A 23,529-nucleotide genomic window follows, 5' to 3' on the forward strand; every position below is an offset into this window, starting at 1 on the left:
TGGTTTGCCTTTTTTTTTTCTAGATCTAGCTTCAGTTACAACATATTGCTACAACACTAGATTGTTGCGTTGACTGCTTTGATATTGCTTTCTTTTCAGACGACTTGGACTCGGTTGCTTGTTAAAGCTGCGCTCAAAACCAGTTATTAATCAATGTTAAAATAAACGAATTTTTGTGAAATAATATGATCCTTCACTATTTAACCAGCCGCACAGTGGTTGTTTTGGAAACACACTGTAAAAATTCTGAGGTGTCGTGTTCAGGATGCCATGAGGTTGTTGAAGAGTACGGGCGACAGGACTGGTTTAGTGCCATTCTATTACCATGGTATGAGGAAGTCCTGAGGTTGCTGCTGTGATAAGCGGCGTGCGTGTTTGAATAGGCCGCGACACGAAGACGGTGAACACGCGTGGTGTCGTATGCACCATCCAATCTCCTTCGTTTTGATCACATTTCACACAGGTAAAGTTTCATTGGCAGAACAGGTGGTGTTCACCTCAGAAAGGAGGGATTATAAGGCTGCGCTGTCGAGTCCCTTCACTGAACTTTCACCTTCCCAGATCAGGTGTGGCCCGGTCGCCGTTATGCCTTAGCAGCTGTGATGAGAGTGAATCTCTGGAGCCCTTCTTCTTGATTTGCCGAAGATTTAATATACAAAGGAAAAGACTATTAGAAGAACCCGTACAAAAATTGGGCTTATATTTGTCGCTTATTCCACAGATTTTTTTTCCATCTGGCGAAATCTTATTCGGTATTAGCCACAGGAGCCTTTTCAATGCTGTATCGAGTTTTTTTACGACAGTCTAAAAGAATTGAATGATAGGGGTTGCTTAATTCAGATGTTTTGTGTACAAACGTGTTTTATTTTGTGTGTGTGTTTTTTCATGTTATTTCTTTACAAGTTTTTTTTGAATCCTTACAAAGTTTGAATTATTACTTGTAATGACTAGCGAATTCATTTTCAACCATTTTCATCGATATGTGAAATAGTTCAATAAGAAAACCACCCGATTCATGGCCTATACCCCAAAGTTGGCGGCGTCAATATAATGAGGATCCATCCAGCCAACCATTTCATGGCCGATCCCGCACGGTAGATTGCGCTAGTTTTCTGAGGGTCAACCAACCTACCAACAATAGAAAAGAGATCCAATGGTCAACGACCACGAAGTTCCGACATGTCAAATCAGGAGTGGACAAGTGTGCCCGAGTGCAGGCAAAGCCAGGGCTGGAGAACAGCAGAGAGTTTGAGAAGAACGATACGAACGGAAAGGGGTTACCGGACCGGGCGCTGAAGATGGGCTGTCGGCCCATCTTGCTCAAAACGCTCAAAACTTGCTCAAAATGGCGTGTTCATTTAATGAGCAGCTGTTCGTAAAATAGATTCGTGTATAAGTCGCAGTTCCCGTTTTATTTCAATAACGAAACTGAAACTTTAATGCGCTACTAGGCGGCGCTACCAATCTGCTCGCCTCGTCCAATCCCAAGCCTCCCGAGTCTTGACAACTGTCATAGACGCCAGTGACGAGTTAGCGCGGCGGCTCGTATAAAATCGTTGTCAACTTCGGACCGTTCGCACCTTTCGTGATATATCCTGCGCATTGCATTCGTGCTCGACAAACGCACCGACGATGGAGACCGCAGGTGAAGTCCCCACATCTGAGCGTTCGCGCAACGCGTGTCAATCTCGCGCTGTCCACCGACTGGCTTTATGCGCGAAAAACTTCCTAAGCCTACCGCTACAATGTAAACGCTTTGTTTTCGTGAGCTAGCTCGGTAGTGCGACAGCTGCTCGTGAATATTCGAATGTCAACCGTTCGGCGCCCGTCAGATGAGCGCTCAAAGTCGTGTTTTGTTTCTTTGCCTTAGCACACGTAGATATTTCGTAGCTTTTTGGCTGTGCGAGGAGGTTTTTGTGCGTGTGAAAGTGAAATCAAACAACGGAGGGAGTGGCGGGCGGCATGGCCTCTGTGGCGGGAGATATATTTTCGGACCGTTACTTTATGAAAAATACTAAGTGAAGCTCCAACGAAAGCCTTGCAGCGTTTGTTAGTGTTTGAATTTTCGTTCCATTGTGTGCTTTTTCCGAATTTCGCTCCGCTTCGAGAATTGAAAAGCCTCGCTCGAAAGGCTTTTGCATTCAGTGTTTCGATTGTTCACTCCCGAACGCTGCCTGGCGTTTCGCGCCGTTTTCGAGTGTTGCCCACTTGACGCTTGCATCTGTTGCTTTCGGTTTTGCGATATTATCCCGTGTTATCGCTCACAGCGCGTTCCCACAACCGTTTTTTCCCCCCTTTTGTTTCAGATATCAAGGCTGTTGGTGGCGCCGGCGACTCCTCCGAACGTGAGCTTGTTACAACACGCTTTTTTGATTTCTCCATCTTTTTTTATTGTTATTTTTTTTGTGGCCTTGCTGGTTCTTGCGTCAAGTGCTGTGCAACACCTCTGACATCGCCGATGCAACTGAGTGGATTGGTGCAACCGTTTCTTTGTGTGCGGTAGACTTAATGACTAATACTCTCAGTGGGTAATGTGAGCTAGCCTTTTGTTCACAAGTGAGAGTTTTACGGCCATCGAACACATCAGATGAGTCACCGTCACATGCTCTGTTGTTGATATTCCTGGCGTATTTCGCTCTCCAAATATCGCGCAGCTGTTGAGCACATGCCCCGCATCTGCGCTTGTCGCCGCTGCGTTGCAACAGTTGCAGTGTGCTTCCGTGTTATCTGCGATTTGTCAGCTAACGTCGCTTTCGTTTCTCTTTTTTTTTTGTCGTTTTTGACTCATCCTGCATACTCTTGGTTTTGGAAGTTATTCAGCTCAAGAGTTCTGGACATTTATTTGTGTCGGGTGCTCGGTGCGCAGAGTTAGTTTCTAAATGACATTTGAATGCTACCCATCCATCCAGTGAAAGAATCGCATCTGACTGCTAGTGCAGCATGATTTCTTATTTTTTTTCACCTAGCATCCTGCTAGTATTTTACACCGTTTGTAGCTTTGTGCTACTAAAGAGATGGTGCATACATTTTTAATACAAAGAGCCACCCGACTTAAATGCAGGCATGAATGCGAAGCCAGGTTTGTTGAAAATCTTTTCCCCCTGCATTGGGCATCATTAGCGGCTAGGTGTTGCATTTGGGGCGAACCGGTACCATGCATTACTGTGACTGCCAGCTAGATTGTTTCAAACAGAGTATAAGTGTTAGAATGTGGACATGCTGTGCATTTGAATGGCTTTTACACGACAGCGTAGGTGGAATCTCGACATGAAAATGCGTTCTTCTGCACAATTTCACTAACTGGAGGCCTGATGGTGTAACATCGCAACCTATCGAAGAGTGGGGAAGTTGGATTTGAGCGTTGTCTGGGAGAGCATTGAACTGTGTCAGTGCCTTTCCACAGAGGGAGTCACATTTTTTTTTTTGTTATGTAAAGAAGCATAGCGGTGCCAGCGTGGAAGATGTCGATGTTTGTGTGGCTTGTGCTTGCCAAGGATTCTAAAAAAATGTTTGTAGGGGAACTCGCTTGTTGCACTTTCATGTACAAGATCTAGCTTTCTATAGGAAGCTCTTCCAGTGGCTGCATGCACTCAAAAAGTCTGCAGTTGTGGCCTTGAAGAAGACTGGTCGGCTTGTTATGATTTTAGTGACACCTGCTTTTCGAGAGTTTTTTGCTTCTTCAAATATTTTGTAGTTGTTTAATGGGGCGTGTGGGGTTAAAAGCACATTTCTATTTAGAAAAAAAAAAAATGTGCATTTTCACTTTTGAGTTCTTTTGGGTGGAATTTTCTTTAAAGAACATGCTCGCCAAGTTTGGTTGTCAACTCTACTGTAGAAAGGAATTTTAAAGGGGTCGTGAATCGCTCGCTCGAAAGAGACAATGCGAAGCCACCGGCGCCCAAACGCGCTAACTAGGTGATGTCATCATAAGTAATGCTTTGCCTATCGAGGAACATGGTACTCTTCGATACTTGCGAGTGCCTGCAACTGGGACGCTCATCAGCGTCCTTGTGGGACGCGGATCGCGTATGGCAGACGCCGATGAGTGCCACTTGCGCTTGCTCGATATGCCATAGAGTTCCGCGTTCCTCGATAGGCAAAGTGCCTATGCGGTTCCACTCGGGCTGATGATACAGTTGGCGCATGTGGCTGCCGATGGTGCCGCATTGTCGTTGTAAAGCGGCCGTTTCACGACCCCTTTAAATTACAGTTATGAGGGTGGAGCGAAACTGCTGGGGAAAGCATTTTTAAAATGCCCCTGTCAAGGCGTGCCTGCAAACTGGGCAAAAGCTGAATGAGAAGTAAGTGCCTATGCTAGAATACTTGTTTTTTTGTGCTTATTTGTCACAGAATACCTATTGAAGGTACATCAGAGGACAATTAAATTGAATACGTACATTTTAAGTTATGTACCAGCAGCAGAGTCGTCGTATAAAACGAACTGAATCTCAAATTGGTGTAAATGTATTGCACGATTGTCTGCTGCTGCTTTTGTGCACATCCCGGCATACTCCTGCTGTGATTGCACTCCACACAGTTTATATGTTTGTTTTTCTAGGAGTTCATTGCTATTCTCTGCATGGCTCATTCTGGGATCATCACACGTTGTACGCCAAATTCACAGCTCAATATGTGCGAAAAATTCAAGACGATTGCTTAAAATTATCACAGAAAAGTGTCTTATGTATGAGAAAGGCGGTATTCATGTAGGAGGTCACTCTGATAAATTTTTTTTACCATTGAAATAAATGGCTCATGAAATCTTTAAACTAATTCTTCTTGGTTCACATTCTGGGGAAGAAGACGAGCCTCTTAAGTAAAATATCACTGAAGTGCTTCGCCAAACTCTGTTGACAAGGTTGTCTTAAGACTGAAATTTGTCAGGAACAAGACGAGGAACCTTTGATATACCTAAATAGTTTCAAATGCAAAACAAAATGTATTAGTCTGACATGCAGTGACAAGGGAAAAAATAGTGTTCACTTCTAGAACTATAACATTTTTACAGAAACATCATAAAAATTGTTTTTACCTTATTCGTCCAGTGCGGGTGGATTTAGAAAGGTTTCTCGCATGCTGCAATTGCATTCTCTCTTCTGTCGTCCCTTGTGGTGGCTGCATTTTCGATGGAGGCGAAAATGTTGAGGCCACTGTGCTCAGATTTGGGTGCGTGTTAAATAACCCCAGGTGGTCGCAATTTCCGAAGCCCTCTACTACTGTGTATCTCATAATCAAATGGTGGTTTTGGGACGTTAAACCCCACAGATCATTTTCTCGTCCCTACGAAAGCATTGGAAGCTGCGGGAGGGATGGCAGGGCCACAGAAAAATGTCTCGTGCGCCTCCTGATTTTGAGCACGTTTTTCTTTTTTTTTCTTCTTGAGTGCGCGGCTTCTTTAGTGTGATCACGTGCAGATAAGTAGCGGCCTCCTGCAATGATCTCTGTAACGAGTGAACGCGTTATGTTCAAATCAGCCAATGGCTGATAGATGGGCTAGCTACGTGCGATTTCTGGGCATATTCTTTGATTTGTTGAGAGAAGAGAAAGCAATTTTTAGCTGACTTTGATAATTTGTGAATTCCAGGCCACGTGCTGCGCTGTAATATGTGGCTCGTGTGTTGTCGAGAGCCTCTGCTACCGATCGGCAGCGCTTTCTGATCGTGCTCGAAAAGTGTTGCAGGGCCCCTTTAAATGACTTGTGCACATTCATTGTTTTTGAAATAATTTTTCTGTTTTTATGCTGGGGTGCTGAAAATTGGAATATGTTGTAATATCAAGATGAGTCATCCCTGAAGTTCATCAAAATTAATGCAGCAGTTCACAAGCTTACACTTAGCGTTACATCCCCCCTTACGCCTTAAGTACAGCCTAGTTCCCCCCCCCCCCCGCCTTGGAGGTCTAGTCGCTCGGGCACTCTGCTGCTGGCCTGCAAATCGAGGGATTGAATCCTGGGTGTGGCAGCCACATTTTCGATGGAGGCGAAAATGCTTGAGGCCCATGTGCTTAGGTTTTGGTGCACATCAAAGAACCACTGGTGGTTGAAATTTCCGGAGCCCTCCTCTACGGTGTCTCTCATAATAGTAGGCTGGTTTTGGGACGTTAAACCCCAACAACCTTGTTGAAGGGCCACTCACCAGGCCCCATACCAAATTTTAGTTAGACCGTGGTAGTTGTTACGTGTCCGATGAGGAAGATTTTGCCACAATTTTTTTTCAATCGGTTCATTACGAGCTGGGAAACTGTTTTATTGAAGCGGCGCAAAACGAGGATTGAGAGGAGGCGAGTTCGACACCCTTGCTGCTCCTCCGCGTAAACTTCCCTTCACAAGCGAAATCCCTTGCCTACCCTCTCTGGCATCCGACCAAGAGGTCACGTGCACATGACGTGACCGAACAAGCCCAACCCCTGTGCTTGTGAGCGTCGTTTTTTTTTTTTTTTTTTTTTTTGAGCAGCGTTGTTTTGAGGTCAACTGCCTGTTTCTGCGGGACGGTTTGAAAAACTGACTTAGACGCGGTAGAAGGGATGAGCACAATGAGTGTGCGTATGCGTAGGAGCTGTCCACGGCTGTCGTCTGCTCGATGCACTAACCGCGTGCACACGAACGCATGCAAAACGCCGGCACATCAACCCCGCATCTCTTTGCAATTCAAGGGGAAAAAAAAAAATGCTCTCATTCTCTTATTGCGTCTCATTATTTATCTAGAGATTTATTAATATCTTCAACTAACAAATTCATGAACACGCATGTCCTGGTAAATAATTTTTGCCATGTCACGTGCCACTGTTGGCAACGTCGGAGCATAATCGTCTACGTAGAGGACCAACACCACTGCTTTCCCCGTGTATGTAGGGCCATTCATAGGCGCACGTGCTCTCATTCGCTAAGGCGCGCGCCCGCAAAAGGAAGGGGGAGCAGCGTTCAGCTTCGAATTTGACCCGTTTCCGCGGCGCGTAGCGTTGCAAATTTTGGCGGACGTGATCAAGACTGCTTAATCTGCATTGCGCTTGTCGGCTCAAAATTGTCAAACCAGGTGAGTGGCCCTTTGAATGGAGTTGAATTGCATAGGCATAAGAGCAGTGGTAGCCATCATCTGGTTCATGTGTGCATGATCGAACAGGATTAGAAGGCATAACACCTGAACTTTCTTTTTTTTAAGCGCATGCATCTAAATGAGACAAACATATAAAAGGCAAATGCAGCTGACAGCCAGCACAATTGATAACGATACACTTAAAACTTGCAGTTCAGTACAGACAACAAACATGAAATGTGAAAACACATTTGTGTGAAATAGTTTCAATAAATTAATTAAAACACGTTCGAGTTCATATCCATGTTAAAAAGTATCAGCATTGTCACAAAAGGTGTTAGTTTGAAAAAAAGAAAAAGTGGGATTTAGCACATAAATAGTAAAAACTGACTTCAAGTGAATGTATTCGGTTAAAGCAAGTTCAGGTGTGACCATCCTAATTGTGAAAAGATAGCACGTTTTGTATGGCATTTTTCAATTACTCAAGGATGCAATCTCCCTATAATTATGAGTATTAGTATGATTGCTGACATGTAAATATTGGTAATCATTTGGAGCTTTGTATGATGTTTCTGTGGCTCGAAGAAACAAAAACAGATTAGTTTTTTTTTTCAACATAACGATCTCTTGCTTTAAGAGTCTTCCTAATTTCCAAGTTCCCATCTTGGAATGTACCCAGTAGCATTTGCAGCACCTGTTGAACGATTGACAAACGTGCAAATATTCACGTGGAATTTGTCAGTGTTCTCACTCTGGAAAGCTTTAACACGTTGCTTTTTACTATAATAGTAATGAGTGCTCATGAGTTCGATAATGTTGGGTGTTTGTATATAACCTGTCTTATTTTCTAAGAGTACGCCTCTCTTTTTTAAGAGTTCTCCCAACTTGTGATTTCATGCTTCAAAAGCAATGTTTTGCTCCTCCTAAAGCTACCCGGAATTTTCTTTTAGATGTTGCACCCATGGTAACTTATTACTCTTCAAGTTATCCCTAGCTACTGCGGTTGAGGCATACTCTCAAAGTTAGCCAGCAGGCAAACATTTCTCAGTCAGGCATGTAGTTTTATTTTTGTCGGACTGTTTTGAGGTGTGTGTGTGTGTGTGTGTGTGTGTGTGTGTGTGTGTGTGTGTGTGTGTGTGTGTGTGTGTGTGTGTGTGTGTGTGTGTGTGTGTGTGTGTGTGTGTGTGTGTGTGTGTGTGTGTGTGTGTGTAATGTACGGGAGTTGTAAATGAAACAGTACAATGAAAAAAATTCTGTAGTCCGAGCACACTGAACCCTTTTGCACCTTTTAGATGTAAGCCAGAGATTGATCGGTACACCCCAAGAGTGTTTGACGGTCACCACTATTCACGTGCAATAGAAAGAAAAATGGTAGGTGTAACCTTAAAAGACAAGAAGAGAGCAAAGTGGATTAGGGAACAAACTGCGGTTAAGGATATCGTAGTTGAAATCAAGAAGAGGAAATGGACATGGGCTGGGCATGTAGTGCGTAGACAGGATAACCGCTGGTCATTACGTGTAACTGGATTCCCAAAGAGGGCAAATGGGTTAGGGGGAGACAGTAGGTTAGGTGGGCAGGTGAGATTAAGAAGTTTGCGGGTATAAATCGGCAGCAGCAAGCACAGGACAGAGTTAACTGGCGGAACATGGGAGAGGCCTTTGTCCTGCAATGGACGTAGTCAGGCTGATGATGACTATACACGTGCACCAGTGGTGCTGTTTGGGAGGTGCGGCTAGCCATTGATGTTAAACATTGTGTGCATGATCTCTAAATGGTGTACAAATACTTCTGCACATTCCTTTTCACTCTAACCTGAAATGGTGCTGCCCTTCTGTAACATCACCAACACTTGTCTTTAGACCTGTAGCACCGTTAGAAATTTGGTCGAAAAAAAAAAAAAAAAGAAAGCAAAGTTGGAGGTCCCCGTCTTTCTTTGCATTTGTTGACGCTCTCGCTTCTCCATTTCCTGTATTGTTTCTTAATAGGGTGAAAACCTAAATGCCTCAAGAAATATTAAAAGTGAATGTTGGCACAGACACGGGTGATGCGAAAGAAATCATGCAATGTCAGCCCAAGACATTGTCATGATGTTGCCCTTCAACTCAAATTGGTGACATATCGCGTGAAGACATTATCACTTTGTTGTTTGATAATCGGTAGACTGATCTTGGAGCCAGTTCAAGACCGTGCTAGGTGCAGAATGCCTTCGTAGGTGAGAATAGCCATACAATCTACTGGGAAAGAAAACATTGCTTTTGCCTTGTAGACCCTGCACGTTTTATGCCGTTTCAAGTTTACAGATGAACATGAATCAGCCTGCCCATATAGAATTATCGTTGCCACAGAGGACCACCAGTTTTGTTTTATGTTGGCACTGCTGAAAATGAAGCAACTCTTTTTTTACTTAAATAACCTGTGCGTGCACTTGGGTTTTCATCTAGACGCACTGCATTACCCCCCCCCCCCCTTTTTTTGCAATATTTTTTGTTGTAAATTATATCTGGGGTAGCACGATTGGTCCACATTTGAGAAGTGCTGAGAAATCGTTGCAACAAGGTATTTTGCCGAAACCAGCGTTTCAACGAGTGAACTTGTCTTTGTTAAGATGCTGCCTCGACGGGTTCTTTCAGTGGTTGCAAAACAGTAGAAGCCTGTATACTGTTCGATGTCGGTGCATGTCAAAAAACACCCAATAGTTAGAATTCCTGTAGCTCTCTGCTACAGCGTAATCATTGTAGTCATTGTAAAACCCAAATAATTATTATTACTACTACCATTATTATTATTACTCTTAAATTACTATCAAGTACACTTGTCGAAACTATCAGTTTCTGACCACTTCAAGCTACCATTTCCCCTTGACATAGTGTCGTTTTGGATTTTCCACCAATTTCAGAAGAACCTTGTACTCCTGTGATTTGTGGCAGCTTGAGTGCACATTGAGCGAGTGTTCTTACGCTCACGATGTGTCATTTTGGCGGTTCGCTGCTACACGAGAAAGTAAAGTGTACTTTGGAAATGGTGGCAGTGGCAATTGACGGATTTGTAGCACAACATATTTTTGTTATTTTGGCACCTGTGTCTCATCGTCAGACCACGTTGTCTTCGTAAAAGTAGCGTCAGTGGTACACGCCATCAGAAATGGCTAAAGAACGAGTCACCTACACATGTGCAAGTGTGCCTGGAAGTAAACACGACCGACGCAGCCATTGCACAGCACGTGTTGCCGCATTCCCCTAGAGGACGTTGCCGCAACCTGTTCGATGGTGAACGCTGCGAGGATTTTCACTCTATGACTTACTTTAATACATAGCTATATTCCTTATAATGAAAACAATGGTTTAAAAATGGTGTGAGCGCCGCTTTAGGCAAGATCGTATTTCTGTACTACCACTGGTACTGAGGGTACACACTTTGTCGCAGTGAAGTGGGGTTGGAGAACACGCTTTCCGGCAAGTGTTCTTTGCAGCGAGGGACACTAAACTTTCACCTGTGACAGTGCGCAAAGGACACTCGCAGCGAAGTGTACTCGCCCAAAGTACACTGAAGTCATGTGTGACGGGTATTAAATGCTACGAAAGTACACCTGCTGCTTCTTGCACAGCTGGGGACTGCTTACGTGAAGCACTCGGCCTGTGAATAAAAAAATAAAACGGGCTTTGCAGTGTTGGACACTTGGGCTTCAATTTTTTTCATTTGTGCACTAAGGATCGGGGGGAAAATGGGAAACCTCAATTCTTTAGCTTCCGTTGAGCACAAGGGACAATTGATGCTGAGCAAAACGGGGAGCACCTTAATTTTCATCGAAGTGTAAGGATTGATTTACAATGAGTCGAACCTGCAGTAAGCTTGCAAGTTATTGCAGCCAGAAAAAAAAAAAAATTGCTTTTTTGCACTTTGAAGTCTCTTTTGAATTAAGGGTGTTATTTCATGCTATTTATTGATTTAATATTTTGCTGCATTGGTCTGTTTCTTCATGTGGTTACACTTTGTCTCCATCAATAGACAAGTTACCATGTGGTGAAACGCTTGGTAGAAACCTTGCATCCCTTCATTAAAAGCCTTGACAAATTTCGTTTTGTTATTTTGAACCGTTCTGATGCACCGCCAGTACAATAGAGGCTTGCATGGCAAAAAACGCTGTTTTTGACTCGCACAGTTTTCATTGCCATAAAATAACAATTCAGACTGAACAATACCAGCTGTCGTTGCAAAACCGTGAACATAAGCTTTCTAATTCTTATAAACCTTATTAGTGCATTAAACATAGTTCGTTGGCAAACAATGACTAAAATGAGGCGCGGTGTTCAACTTGAGCGCTAACCACGAACGCAGTAGTCGGGTAACAATAGTAAAAAAAGAGTACCTGTTTTTGTTCACTATCCTGTTTGGGTTGCAGTATTGTATCCTGTTTGGGTTGCAGTATTGTATGCATGCCAAACAAGAAGATGAGTGACAGCTTATCGTTGTACTACTTTGTATTTGCTAATTGCGTGCAATGAACTGACCTTGTCAACACTTGGAAAGGGGGTGGGGGAAATGACTGAAAAGAAAAATGAGGTGCCGTGTTTTGTGCAGCGATTATTTGGTGTCATTACGACACTTACCACGTGACCTTCAAAAATGAATGTCTACGTATTATTTGCCTTTAAATGTGCATGTGTTCCAGCTTGTTGCTACGCCTTCATCTATGCTGCCAGCGCTCTTTCGTTAGTGTTTTTCTGTGTCCTCGTTTTTCGCGCTCTTTAGCATAGTATCATTTGTCGTCGGTTGCATTTTTAATCCACATATGAAGTCCTTGATGCACTGGCACAGCCAGGAAGGGAGTGCCGGTGGGGGGTAATGTTTTAGGCTCTGTTACAGTTACTGTATATGCTCCCTACGGAAGCGGTAGCTTATACAGGGACACTTACCCTCCCCACCGAAATCGGCATGTGTGTCTATACACACACACACACACACACGCATTTGCAAACCCGCTCACGAACATATATAAAGGCTGCTTGAATACCTACCACCTCGTTCCAGGAAGAAAAGAAAAATAAAAAGGTCATTGATATGGTATACCTAACACCACGGCTTACGTTTTAGCTCATTTCACTAACTGCTTTTCAGATATTCATGTAGTGTTGGGACGATAAACTCGATAGTCATGTGCCCCGCCGCGGTGGTCTAGTGGCTAAGGTACTCGGCTGCTGACCCGCAGGTCGCGGGTTCGAAACCCGGCTGCGGCGGCTGCGTTTCCGATGGAGGCGGAAATGTTGTAGGCCCGTGTGCTCAGATTTGGGTGCGCGTTAAAGAACCCCAGGCGGTCGAAATTTCCGGAGCCCTCCGCTACGGCGTCTCTCGTAATCATATGGTGGTTTTGGGACGTTAAACCCCACATACCAACCAACCGATAGTCACGTGATTTTGAAATGTTAAACCCCCGACAGTTCTGTTAGATTTGCGGTCGTGACATTTACTTTCAAGTTCTCACAATCTTATTTTGCGCACATATCGGGCATTTGGAAATGGTTTTTCATTTTATTTGTATCTTTGTTGTATGCATTTCGTAATTCTATGCATGTATACCCATCGTGGACCTCGATTCTGCTGCTGTAGTTAATATTGCAAAAAAAAGACGATATGGGAGAGAGTGGATGCGGCTGCCCGCGATTGGACGTACATCCGTCGGCCGAGTTGATGGGGCAAGGGGGTGGAGAAGGGTAGGAGTGTATGGACGTCGATTCCGCGTAGCGGTTACGACATCCAGATGGACGGCTTGCCCGCCTGGCCTGCCGAGTGGCCTCTCTCTCTCTCCTCCACTCGTTAGGTTAATTAACTCCGCCCCTCGCGGCTTACAACCGCTGTCCGGCTGGAGTGATGGCGCCATCGCCTCTTTTTTTTTCAACCTTCCCACAAATGGCGCCTCGGCCGTCCACGTTTGTTGTTGTCCGCTCGGCGCTTTAGCGGCTAACGGTAACACCCTCTCTCCCCTCCTCTTCACCCTTTCGCTCCAGTCGCGGGGTGAACGAAACCATTGGGGATAACGAAGGTGCTAGAACCACCCGTCCCGCCGCAGGTACTCGCGTGCGCGAACCCCCGGAGGTTTTGCTTGTGTTGGTGGATGCGTTGTGCTTACGAAGGGTATTTCGTAAACGTCTGTTCCTTTTTTTTCTCGACTGCTGGAGTTGAGATAATTTGTTAGAGGCCGTTAACTTAGTACCGCATGTACTCCCATCCCAATTCCAGCGTGTACTTTTTTTTTCGTACAACTGCACCCAAATATGTCTTGCGTTTTCTTTTTTTTTTTCTGATGGAGTACTTCTTCTATTCAATTAATTCAGGATGCACTAGTAAATCAGTGTCTGTTATCAAACCGCAAATTACGTGTTTTTTTATTATTCGAAACCGGTTTTTTTTTTTCATCACAGTCACATTGACTTTTCAGCTTCAGGTAAACCTAATCAACCGTACCGCAAGTTTTCCTGTTCCACATATTAAGGCCGCGGGATCGAATCTCTGCCGAGGCGGCAGTGTTTTTGACGGAGGCGAAAGTTTTCTTCGAGGCCAGTGTACTTGGATTTCTGTGCTCCTCCATCAAACTGACACGGGAATCACGAATACCCAATAGAGACAGTAGCTAGTATATTTACCGCATTTACAAGCAAGCAATTGTGCCTTTGAATTGCCGCCAGAATCTCGCGTCACACATCAGCCTCATCGCCTCTTGCGGCGGGCTCGTGCACCATGCCTCGTAACATTATTGAGGTTTAGGGGTGCAAAACCCCATAAATTATTGGGAAGTTTTAGAATAGCGCACCGCGAGCCCTTGCGGTGCGGCCACTGCGCATGCGTCGTACGCGAACCGCTGTTAGCGCTCTCGGCCCGCCCGCAAAAACTTCGAAATAGCGTGCGGTCATCGCGGCCAGCGAAGTGCTGTGGTGTCGAGGCTATGCGTAGTTTCCGTGCATTTGAATTCGCGGTGCAGTAAAGTCCCTAGATTGTTCCATAAGAGGGGCATACGTTGGTCTAAAACTCGTATGGGGCCCGTAGCGCCTCCTTATTGACTCGTTATTGACTATTTGCAAGAGTTGCCCCATGTTGAACAAGCGCAGTATCATCTGTCCCGACGGCAACACTTGTGGTTATCCAACCCGGTGCACTGCGGTCGGCTATCTGCTGTAATGAGAGGGACATTGTATAGCCTATAAATCATGATTCAGTGACGTTTTGGAATATAATCCGAAGACGTCTTACAAGCCTTTACGGGAGTCTTGTTCACATTTGAATTGAGATCCTCGACTTCACTGGTAAACAAAGCTTCCCGTCAGGGGAGCCGAAACGTCTTTTTCCGTTCTTTTGTTCCCGGTACACTTTTTTTTTTTTACATTTTACGTTACTTGACTTCCCGACCAGACGGGTCTCTGTCGAAGCCTCGATTTCAGCACGAAAGCAACAACCGGTTCCTTCTGACGGATATCGTATTTTTCGAAAATTGCGCGGCGGCTGTCGCAGGTGGCAGCACCTTGCAACTAACGCCGCTCCCTACCGCCAGGCGTTGCGCTGACGCTGCTGGCGTCCGTGATTCCCCAATCCCGACTGACCCTCCGATCTCCCTTCTTTCCCCTCCGCGAAGCCAGCGTCGAGCCCGAATCCCAAGGGTGAAGCAGCAGCGTCTGCGCGGAGTTGGTCGGCGTCGATTTCGGAGATTGGCAGAGCGAGGCACGGCACGGCGGTGTGGCACAGACTTTGTCAAGGGCGCGGTTTCGAAGCTCGTCGAAAGGGGGGACCGTTTTTAAAACTCCAGTCGCCAGCCGGCTTGGTGTTTCCACTTTGCAACGCATCCTTTTCGGGAGTTCGCGATTTTCACGGCTAGCTTCGAGCTAACTCTATTTGAGCGAGACCTTTTTAGTCGACAAATAAGATTCTAGAGAGCAGACTCCGTCCGCGCAGCGTTCTGCACTGTACGCTCTACCTCTTCTGCTCGGTCGCGGCTAATCCAACCTGCATCGGTGAGTCATTTCCAGCTCGCGGAGTTCGGCCTATCCCGCTACGTCCGGCGCCTCTTTTCTGGCGAGCATCAGTCGAAGAGTTGATAATTTAGGGACTCCTCCATACGCGGCACGACACTTTTGGGCAGTGTCCCTAACGGCCAGTTGATAAGCGGGATACGTGCTTACTGGTTATCGCTGCACGGTTTAGGAAACGACGACGACGGCGTCTTCTTCGTTGCACCGATTTAGCCGACTTCAAAGCTCGTTCGTTTGACGAGGACGACGTGTAGACCTGCGTGTAGACGCGCGTCTGGCTGCGGTCGGTGCGTTTGGAAACCCTCCTAACAAAAAACCTCGCCACGGTCTCGAACAGAGCTTCGCGATGGTGATCTTCGGCTCTCCGACCACTATCGTAAGCGAGCTGGTGAAGGAGGCTCTGCTGCGCTGCTTTTGCAACACGTGCAGGAGCGCACCCACCCTCGGTGAGTCATACCACCACAGGGCTTCTTCTTCATCCTATTTACTTCCTTACATTTGCACGAGTGTCGCATTGTAGAACGGGATCTGTACTATCGAGTGCCCTTGAATGTGAGGCATGTGTCTGCTTTGTGTCTTGCTACGCTTGGCACGTTTCTTTGTGTTCCTAGCAACCCCCCCCCCCCCCCCCATCACCACCCTTCTTCCATCTTTCTCTCCGCTGGAGAAAACTTCGCCTGCTTGTTGTTTCTCTCGCTCCGTCGCCCGTCTTCTTAGCCGTCTCGCTTCCTTAAAAGGCAAGAGGAGCGCATGCTGGGATTGCCCACTCCGTCTGGAAGGAAGCAAGAGCAAATGTGGGGTTTGGCATCGTCTGGGCGTGGCACTTTCTCGGCGGTGTTTTCTGGGGCGCTTTGCCTCCTCGCCTCGTCTTTTGGGCCCCCTTTTTTCTTTTTTTTTAAATTCGCGCTGGCCGATTTATTATGTAGCATAGGTGTCTTCCTAATACGGTGCAGTTGTTTTACTTTTTGTTAGGCGCTCGAAAGAGTTGTCTGTTTTGGTGTAGCGCCCAACTACGAATCGAATTGGGTTGTACCAAAAAAGAAAGAAAAGCACTGGGTATATTTTCTGCGGTCTTATTCCGAGTGCAAAAAACCGTTCTTTCCTACAAACAGGTTTGGGGGGGTCAGCTTTCCGTATGGGAAGTTGGCAGTTCTAAAACCTCTTCGAGTCGTCGGTAATACCGTGCGCCGCGTTATCAGTTGCCTGTACTGTTTCGGTCTCAGTTATTGTAGTCAATTAATTGCTCATTGCGTTCTATTGGGAACTGTACAGTGCGGTGTACTATTAACGAGACCACGTTAGGGCGATATTAATAGCCCTGCACAGTACTGCCCGTTTTTGAAATACATTGTGTTGTAGCAACCGTGTACTGAACGCGTAACGGTAAAAGGAAACGCAGGAGAGTAGATAATTGTAGCCATTATTATTTACAGTGGGAATGTATATGACGATAGCAAAAAACAAAAATTTTTCCGTCCCATGTGCGCGAAATCTCGTAGCACGGCGTATGTTTTCACGTTAAAGAACTCCAGGTGGTCGAAATTCCCGGATCCCTCCACTACGGCGCCTCTCATAATCATATGGTGGTTTCGGGACGTTAAACCCCACATATCAATCAATCACGGCGTATGTTCCACAAAAGCTCGCCACATCCCAATACTAACCACTGGTGCCCTAACTGTGAAGGAAAACACGCGGGTGGCAAACGCCAATGGGAATTTCTGGGCAAGACGTCACCGGTAACTGAAGAAAACTTCAGTGAACCCTCAGGGTTAACCCACTTTGATATTAAAGGAACACTGCAGGGAAAAAAAAAACAATTTCGCAGTCCCCAAAACGCCACTCTTACCTCGATGCAGCGCTTATATTTAGAAGGCATCTTCTGGGCACTATTTAGTTTCTAATGGATAAAAAGGAAGTACGTTGCAATCTGCGAGTGCCATAGACCTATCGTACGAAGTTTCGAAAATTTTCATCGAGCCAAAGTCGCGAAATAAGCATAATACTTTTTCATGAAACTTCAGCCTTGATCTGTTTAATTGATAATAAGCTTAGTGGTGAAAGTTTATCCGTCTAAGTCAGGTTATTATTGCTCTTTAGCGGCTGCCTTTAACACCGAGGCAGCACGCTTTTTTCGCTGGTTAGCCACCTGTACTGAGTACATAAATGGGGATTCCTTTCTATTTTTAGCTAGTTGTAGACCCTTTCTGCACACCTGTGCAGTGCCGCTGACGTCACTCGTCGCAAAAGTGCCTGGAAAGGCTAAAAAAACGCCGCCCTTCCCATTAATAATGAACCGCGCTGTAGTGCGTGTGCCCAGCGCTATACTCCCTTGTTGTTAGATTCGTGGCGCGTTGTCAGGTGGAGGGTTACTACCTGGAACGAATGTTAGCGTGACAAAAAAACGAGGACGAAAACGGAAGAGGTGAGGGTTACTCTTTGTTGACAGAGAACCACCTGCAACACCGATGCGTTCGGTTTTTTTTTTTACTTTTTTGTTATTAGTTGGTCTGGCGAACTTGGCCGCGAACCATGCACGCAGGTCGGGTAAACACGCGCGCCGCTGGTATACGTGTGTATCGTGTATGTCTGCCCCGTGACCGTTTTCAGACTCGCGGTCAGCGTTTCACCCCCACACTTCCTTATCTCCCCAATCGAATGCCAACTGCTTTGCCTTTCTTTTGTTTTTGTCGAAAATAGTGAAGTGCCTCACGGCCTCTTCCGTAATCTCTGCGTCGTTATCGCAGCTTAGCGACTTCGCCTCCCTTAGGCCTTTAGTTGTTTTGGTGGACATTGTTTTGAACACTTTGGTATCGATCAAGCGTCTAGAGCGAAACTAAACGGCCTGCGTGTAACTTATATCACTCACGTGCCGGTCATGTACAGTTCTGAGCGTCGTATAGGTGTGCGACCTTTTTACAATGAATTTGCGCATGTAACGAACTATTTTTGCGAAGTCCCAGCCATCGTGGCAACCTTGTTGTCAATAATCTCAGTTCAATTCATTCTTATTCTAAACGCCTCTTTTATTTTTGCACCAAGGGGCACCAGACACATAAAAAAATAATTGTAATGGACTATACACATGCAGAGCCAACTTAAGAATAGTTACAAGCCTCACTATCATTGCGGCCAGATAATGTGTGCAGTATAGGTGACAGCCCCGCCGCGGAGGTCTAGTGGCTAAGGTACTCGACTGCTGACCCGCAGGTCGCGGGATCAACTCCCGGCGGCGGCGGCTGCATTTCCGATGGAGGCGGAAATGTTGTAGGCCCGTGTACTCAGATTTGGGTGCACGTTAAAGAACCCCAGGTGGTCAAAATTTCCGGAGCCCTCCACTACGGCGTCTCTCATAATCAAATAGTGGTTTTGGGACGTTAAACCCCACAAATCAATCAATCAGTATAGGTGACACACTCAATCGAATTTCCTCGTTTTGATGACGTCAGGCACTAATTGCGTTGCTTCGGATGAAGACACGTTCCTTATACACTGGTTTGTGGTCGCCAACTTCGAAATGCGCGTAAATATAGCGAGCTTTCCAAACATCACTGTTAATAATATCTAAGGGATAAAGGTGCCCCAAAACCACGAGGGACGCCGCAGTGGCGGGCTGCGGAAATTTCGCGACCGTCGGGTGTTTAACCTGCGCTGACCACTCTGGCGTTTCGCCTCCATCGCCGCGGCCGAGAGTCAGCGGCCGAGCATCGTGAGCGCTTTCTTGAAATGAACCTTCCTAATCTGCCCCCGCCGTACAGTGATTAGTGTCCGTCTGCTAACTCGTAAGGTCTCGGCTTCGATACCGTCTGCTGCAGCGGTCACGTTTCCGTGTATATTAGGCGAATTGTTGGAGGTCCCCCCAACTACGTGGTGTCGGAGTGCGTTCACGAAATTGACAAAATTATTCTGGATCCCCCCCCCCCCCCCCCCTACCCGCTACATTGTGTCTGACTATCAACGTCGCGATTTTGGCTCGAGAAAAAAAAAAAACCCAGCTATCATTATCACAATCGTTCAGTTTTTGTGTCGGCGTTCGTGCCGTGATCGGCCCTCTTTTTTTTTCTCCCCCGTCCTTGTCTGTCTTCTTAGGCCGTGGTTTTGGGGCGTTAGACCTACCCCGACAATTATTACCAGTTTTAGGGCCGTTTTTGCCCTTTGAAACTCCTCGAAGCTTCGTTCCGGAGTTCGCAACTTTGATCTCTCTCGCGTATTGTTTGCTGCTGCTGTAGTAACTCACGAATAGGCCGTGCGCAATGCGCGTCTTAGTCTCCCAGACTTCGGTAGCGCAGGAACCTTGGTACAAATGCACGCTGTCGTTTTCTGCCGCCCGGCGTGCGAGAGCATTCGACGACTTCCAACGGCTGCACACGAAGCAGTCGTTACAGTGCCGTGGAAGTAGTGGTAGATTTTGGCGGGAGGGGAGCTAAGCTCCGCAGTCCTTTCTTCGATGTGAATGACCTCGTTACACTTCTTTCTTATTTTCTCTTTTTCTTCCCTCTTTGTCTTAGTCTTTATTTTTTTTTACTCTTTCGCTTTGTCCGACCCCTTATGATTCTGTAATGGCCAAGTGTTGCATTTATGTTACAGCTTCTGACCCCCCCCTCCCCCCCACCTTTTCCTCTGTCCTATTCACTGAACCCTTGGTCTCCCACGCAAAAAGTGTCTCAACGTTGTAACGCCCCTTGCTGGCCGGTTTTTCCAGCCACCCCCAGACTTCCTAGATGTCTTGCAACGACTTCCAGAAAAAGGGGGAAAAAAAAAAACGCCGTCTGCGAAAGGTCCGTGTCCGAAATTCGCGTCTAGCTTAGCCATCACCTACGTGCAGTGTCCGACGTGGGACGTTTGAACGGAAATTGTGCCGTCGGGTTCTGTTCGTTTCGTTTCGGGCTCTCTTGTGCTTTTCTTAACCCGTCGCTATGGTCTAGTTATGTTGTTTGACTGCTCGCCCGAAGATCTCTGGATCTAATCCCGGCTGCATTTGGATGGAAATGAAATTCCATAGGCCCGCGTACTTTGATGTAGGTGCGCGTTAACAAACGCCAGGTGTGGTCGAAATTTCGCGCAGCCCTCTCCACTGCGGTGCCCTTTTTAATCATGTCGTGGCTTTGGGACGTGAAACTGCATGACGATTGTTATTGTCTTTTCTTTCGTCCCGAGTCTCGCGGGAACCGAAGTTTGCATGCAATGTGGCAGTTGGTGTATCCATCGGAAAGGCCATATTGATCCGGATCGAAGCACGGCTTACGCGTTCTTTTTTAACGCCGGACACATTCTTTTTTTACAAGTTCTTTTTGTGCTTTGTCATCCTAATCGTTTATGTCCACCGCAGCACGCAGGCATCAATCCGAGCGATATCCAATTACCTCTGTCGCGTGTCAGCCGAGCGTATAATATTCCTCGGAATTCGGTAATTTATTATGCGCCGACGCCAACTGTGCCTTCCCCTGACGGTTCCCTCGGGCAGTGTACGTGTAGCATAAAGCACCTAATACGTCGACCTGCTGAGCTCGAGGGTGCGGGTACGGTTCCAGCGCCATCGATACCACCGCCGAAAAATTTTCCACCCTGCGCACACCTATGCGAACACGCTGATTAGCATGCTTTAAAGTGAGGTCGAGTCTAAGGATCTCGTAATGCAAATGCTTCGGCTTTTTGGCTTCGTGGCGCCACTTTCCTTCAGTTTTACTTCAGTTTTCGTCCGTCGAAACGCTGATGCCAACTGAGAACATGTTGGTTATATCCAAAATGTTTCATTGCGCCAACAGGGCAGTGACTAAAAAGCAAGAGACTATGCATTTCGCGCTGTGTGTGTCATCGTCGTCGTCGTCTCTCTTTAGTGCCGGCTTTGTTTGCGCAGTTCAGCACTTCGAATCACGAACCAGCACGCACCCTTGTCAGCCGTTGTGATTTTGGTTAGGTTGTTTCAGTGTTGCGTTTTACTGGACCAGCGCCTCGTGTAGACGAGGCGCCGGCTGGACTTGTAAATCTCAACATTACCGCAGAAGTGTGGCAGCTTGGGCTAGTTGGTATGGCATGACGATAGTTATAGCGCGAGAACAAAACGATGACATGGAGACAAGGACACGGACACGAGCGCTCGTGTCCTTGTCTCTGTGTCGTTGTTTTGTTCTCACGCTATAACTATCGTCATTACCGCAGAGTCATTTAAGTCTACAGACTGCACTAGCTGTTTTGCCTAGACCGTTTGAACATAGGTTCCAGTTGCATTCATGCTTAGTAGAGTTTCTTCTACGGTAGAAGTCCCGTTCGGGAATGGCCTTATTGAAGCGTCACCTTGAACCTCGCGTATTCGTCGGTTGCGTTAATAAATTCACGGATTCGCTTTCTTTCGGCGCTGTAGCTGTTATGCGAAACGTGCGTAGTGTACGTGTATAGGGAAGGGCACCTTCGTATCGGCGTTATGGATCGGGCTTGGTTTTTTCTGATGTCGGGAACTGGAGCTGGCCTTCTTGCCGCTGCTTTTACACAGGTACAGGTCCGCTGCGGCGTGCACGTAGTCGTATTCCTCTCCCCTCTCTCTTTCCTCCATATTGTTACCCTTCCCCGGCGAGACAATGGAGGGGCTGTGTGGGGCCTTTGGGACAATCGAATTTATTGATTCCCCCCTCCTTTCCTCCCCCTCTGCGCACAAGCTGGCTGCCCCCGACGACCGTGCACGCTTTTTTGTCGTTACTTCGGGCCACTCGCGGAGCTGTTTTCTTTTTTTCGTTCTTTTTGCCCGACTTTTTTCGCGTGTGTGTCCCATCAAAGGCGACCCCTGTCCTGCCGTTCGTTGCACGATGACCTTGAGCTTGCACACCCTCCCCCCCCCCCTCCTTCCTTCGCCACCATTTTCCTTTGCTGTGTTGGCTGATTGTCTGTGTGTAAGCGTCTTCAAATGTTCTCGAGTAGTCTGTCCTAACATGCTATTCAACAAGTTAATGTGGTTGCAGTGAATATGCATTAGTGCGTAATTTCAGCTTCTTCTTAGCGCAGTAAACTAACAAGGCACGAAACGAATGTGACACACTCGCATTAGTTTCGTCAGTAAAGTTTTTTTTTCTTATCACTAAGCAGTCGTCGAGCACGAACATGCACATTGCGAATGCGTACCTTCTTGAAATCGATAGTTTCTCGCTCAGGCTGTGTGTGTCGCCCGCATTGACTATCGCGGACGTGTCGTTTCGCTTAACTCGCTGAGCAAGAAACTTCGTGTGCTTCGATAATTATGAACTTTTTGATTGAGCGTCGGTGTCTCCGGTGCCCCCCCTCTCTCTCTGTCTCTCTTCCTCCTCCTCTTTGCTGCTTGCTAAGACCGCAACAAGAGTCAGCCAATGATTCTGAAGCCTCTGGTGAGGACGCGGCCTCCTCGACGGACTGGCATGCTCATGGGTGAGTATGGACAACCTTACGGAATGCGTCTTATATGGACACCGAGTAGAGAACCGATTTTTCCCCTATTGGGGAACTATACACTCTATATCAACGACACCACGCTTTTCCGTGAGAAGATACTCGGTGAGCGAGGAAGCGCGCAAGATGGAAAAATGCTGCTGGCGATGCCACTTTGAAGCTCCCGCAATAACCGCCGTGACGTCACGCATCTTAATGGCATCTGCTAGAACTTGCGTAGTTTCGAATGGGTAAAAACGATGTAGATAGCCGTTTGAGAGGGCCAGTGTGTTTCTTAACGTACGAAGTTTTCGAAAATTTGGTTGAGCCAAAGTGGCCCAAACAGGTAATTGTACACTTTGAAATCCGTGACGTCAGGTGCGAAGATTTTGGCGCGAAATTTACGATGGACTTTACCCTTGGTTTTCTCTTCTATTAATAGGCCAGCGATGGTGAAATTAATCACATACGAGCTTTCGGGGTACTATTTTTTCGGTCTAAACTGATTCGCTGTTTCGATTTAGTGTCCCTTTAAAGGGGCACTAAAGAGAAAAATGATTTTTCGCGTATCAGTAAAGTTTTCCAACCCCGCATACGTCACTCTTACTTCTACGCGATGCTTGGTAAGCGAGAAAACGCGCGAAAATAAAATACAGGTGGAGACGCCACCTTAAAGACTCCCGCACCGATCACTGTGACGTCATATACTTCGAAGGCGTCTACCGGGTCCTACGTAGCTTCCAATTGATAAAAATGGAGTGCATTGTCGTCTGTTGTTGCCATAGACCTATCATACGATGGTTCAGAAACTTTGATCGAGTCCATGTCTCGAAAATATCGAGAATACATTTTGAAAATTTTGATGTCACGCACGTAGATTTCTGGCGCGAAATTCAAAAATAGAACTTGCGCCTTGATTTTCCCCGCTAGTAGTGAACTTATGATAGTGAAGCCTATGCCATTATAGTGCTCAGACTGCCGTTTGTCAATCTAAACCGTCATTGTACCTCTCGAGTGTCCCTTAAGCTTTGTATCTGTGTAGATGCACGGTACTGCACCATCTAACATGCGCATGAAAATTGTTGTACGA

The 23,529-nt window shown here is 46.4% G+C and overlaps 1 protein-coding gene across 2 annotated transcripts in view; it reads left to right on the plus strand.

Moving 5' to 3' along the window:
- The first annotated feature begins 1,498 nt into the window (after positions 1-1,498).
- LOC142761622 (uncharacterized) overlaps positions 1,499-23,529 on the plus strand; it is a 42,968-nt gene continuing 20,937 nt past the window's right edge. Inside the window, exons 1-2 of one of the 2 annotated variants that reach the window (XM_075885345.1) lie at positions 1,499-1,645; positions 2,307-2,345. In XM_075885345.1, the coding sequence (XP_075741460.1) occupies positions 1,633-1,645; positions 2,307-2,345 (52 nt within the window). In that variant the 5' untranslated portion in view covers positions 1,499-1,632. Of the gene's footprint in view, positions 1,646-2,306; positions 2,346-14,989; positions 15,494-22,361; positions 22,440-23,529 lie in introns of those variants that run through there. The other variant, XM_075885344.1, reaches the window with a different exon arrangement.

Source organism: Rhipicephalus microplus, unplaced genomic scaffold (genome assembly GCF_043290135.1).
Source record: "Rhipicephalus microplus isolate Deutch F79 unplaced genomic scaffold, USDA_Rmic scaffold_123, whole genome shotgun sequence".
Lineage (NCBI taxonomy): Eukaryota > Metazoa > Arthropoda > Arachnida > Ixodida > Ixodidae > Rhipicephalus > Rhipicephalus microplus.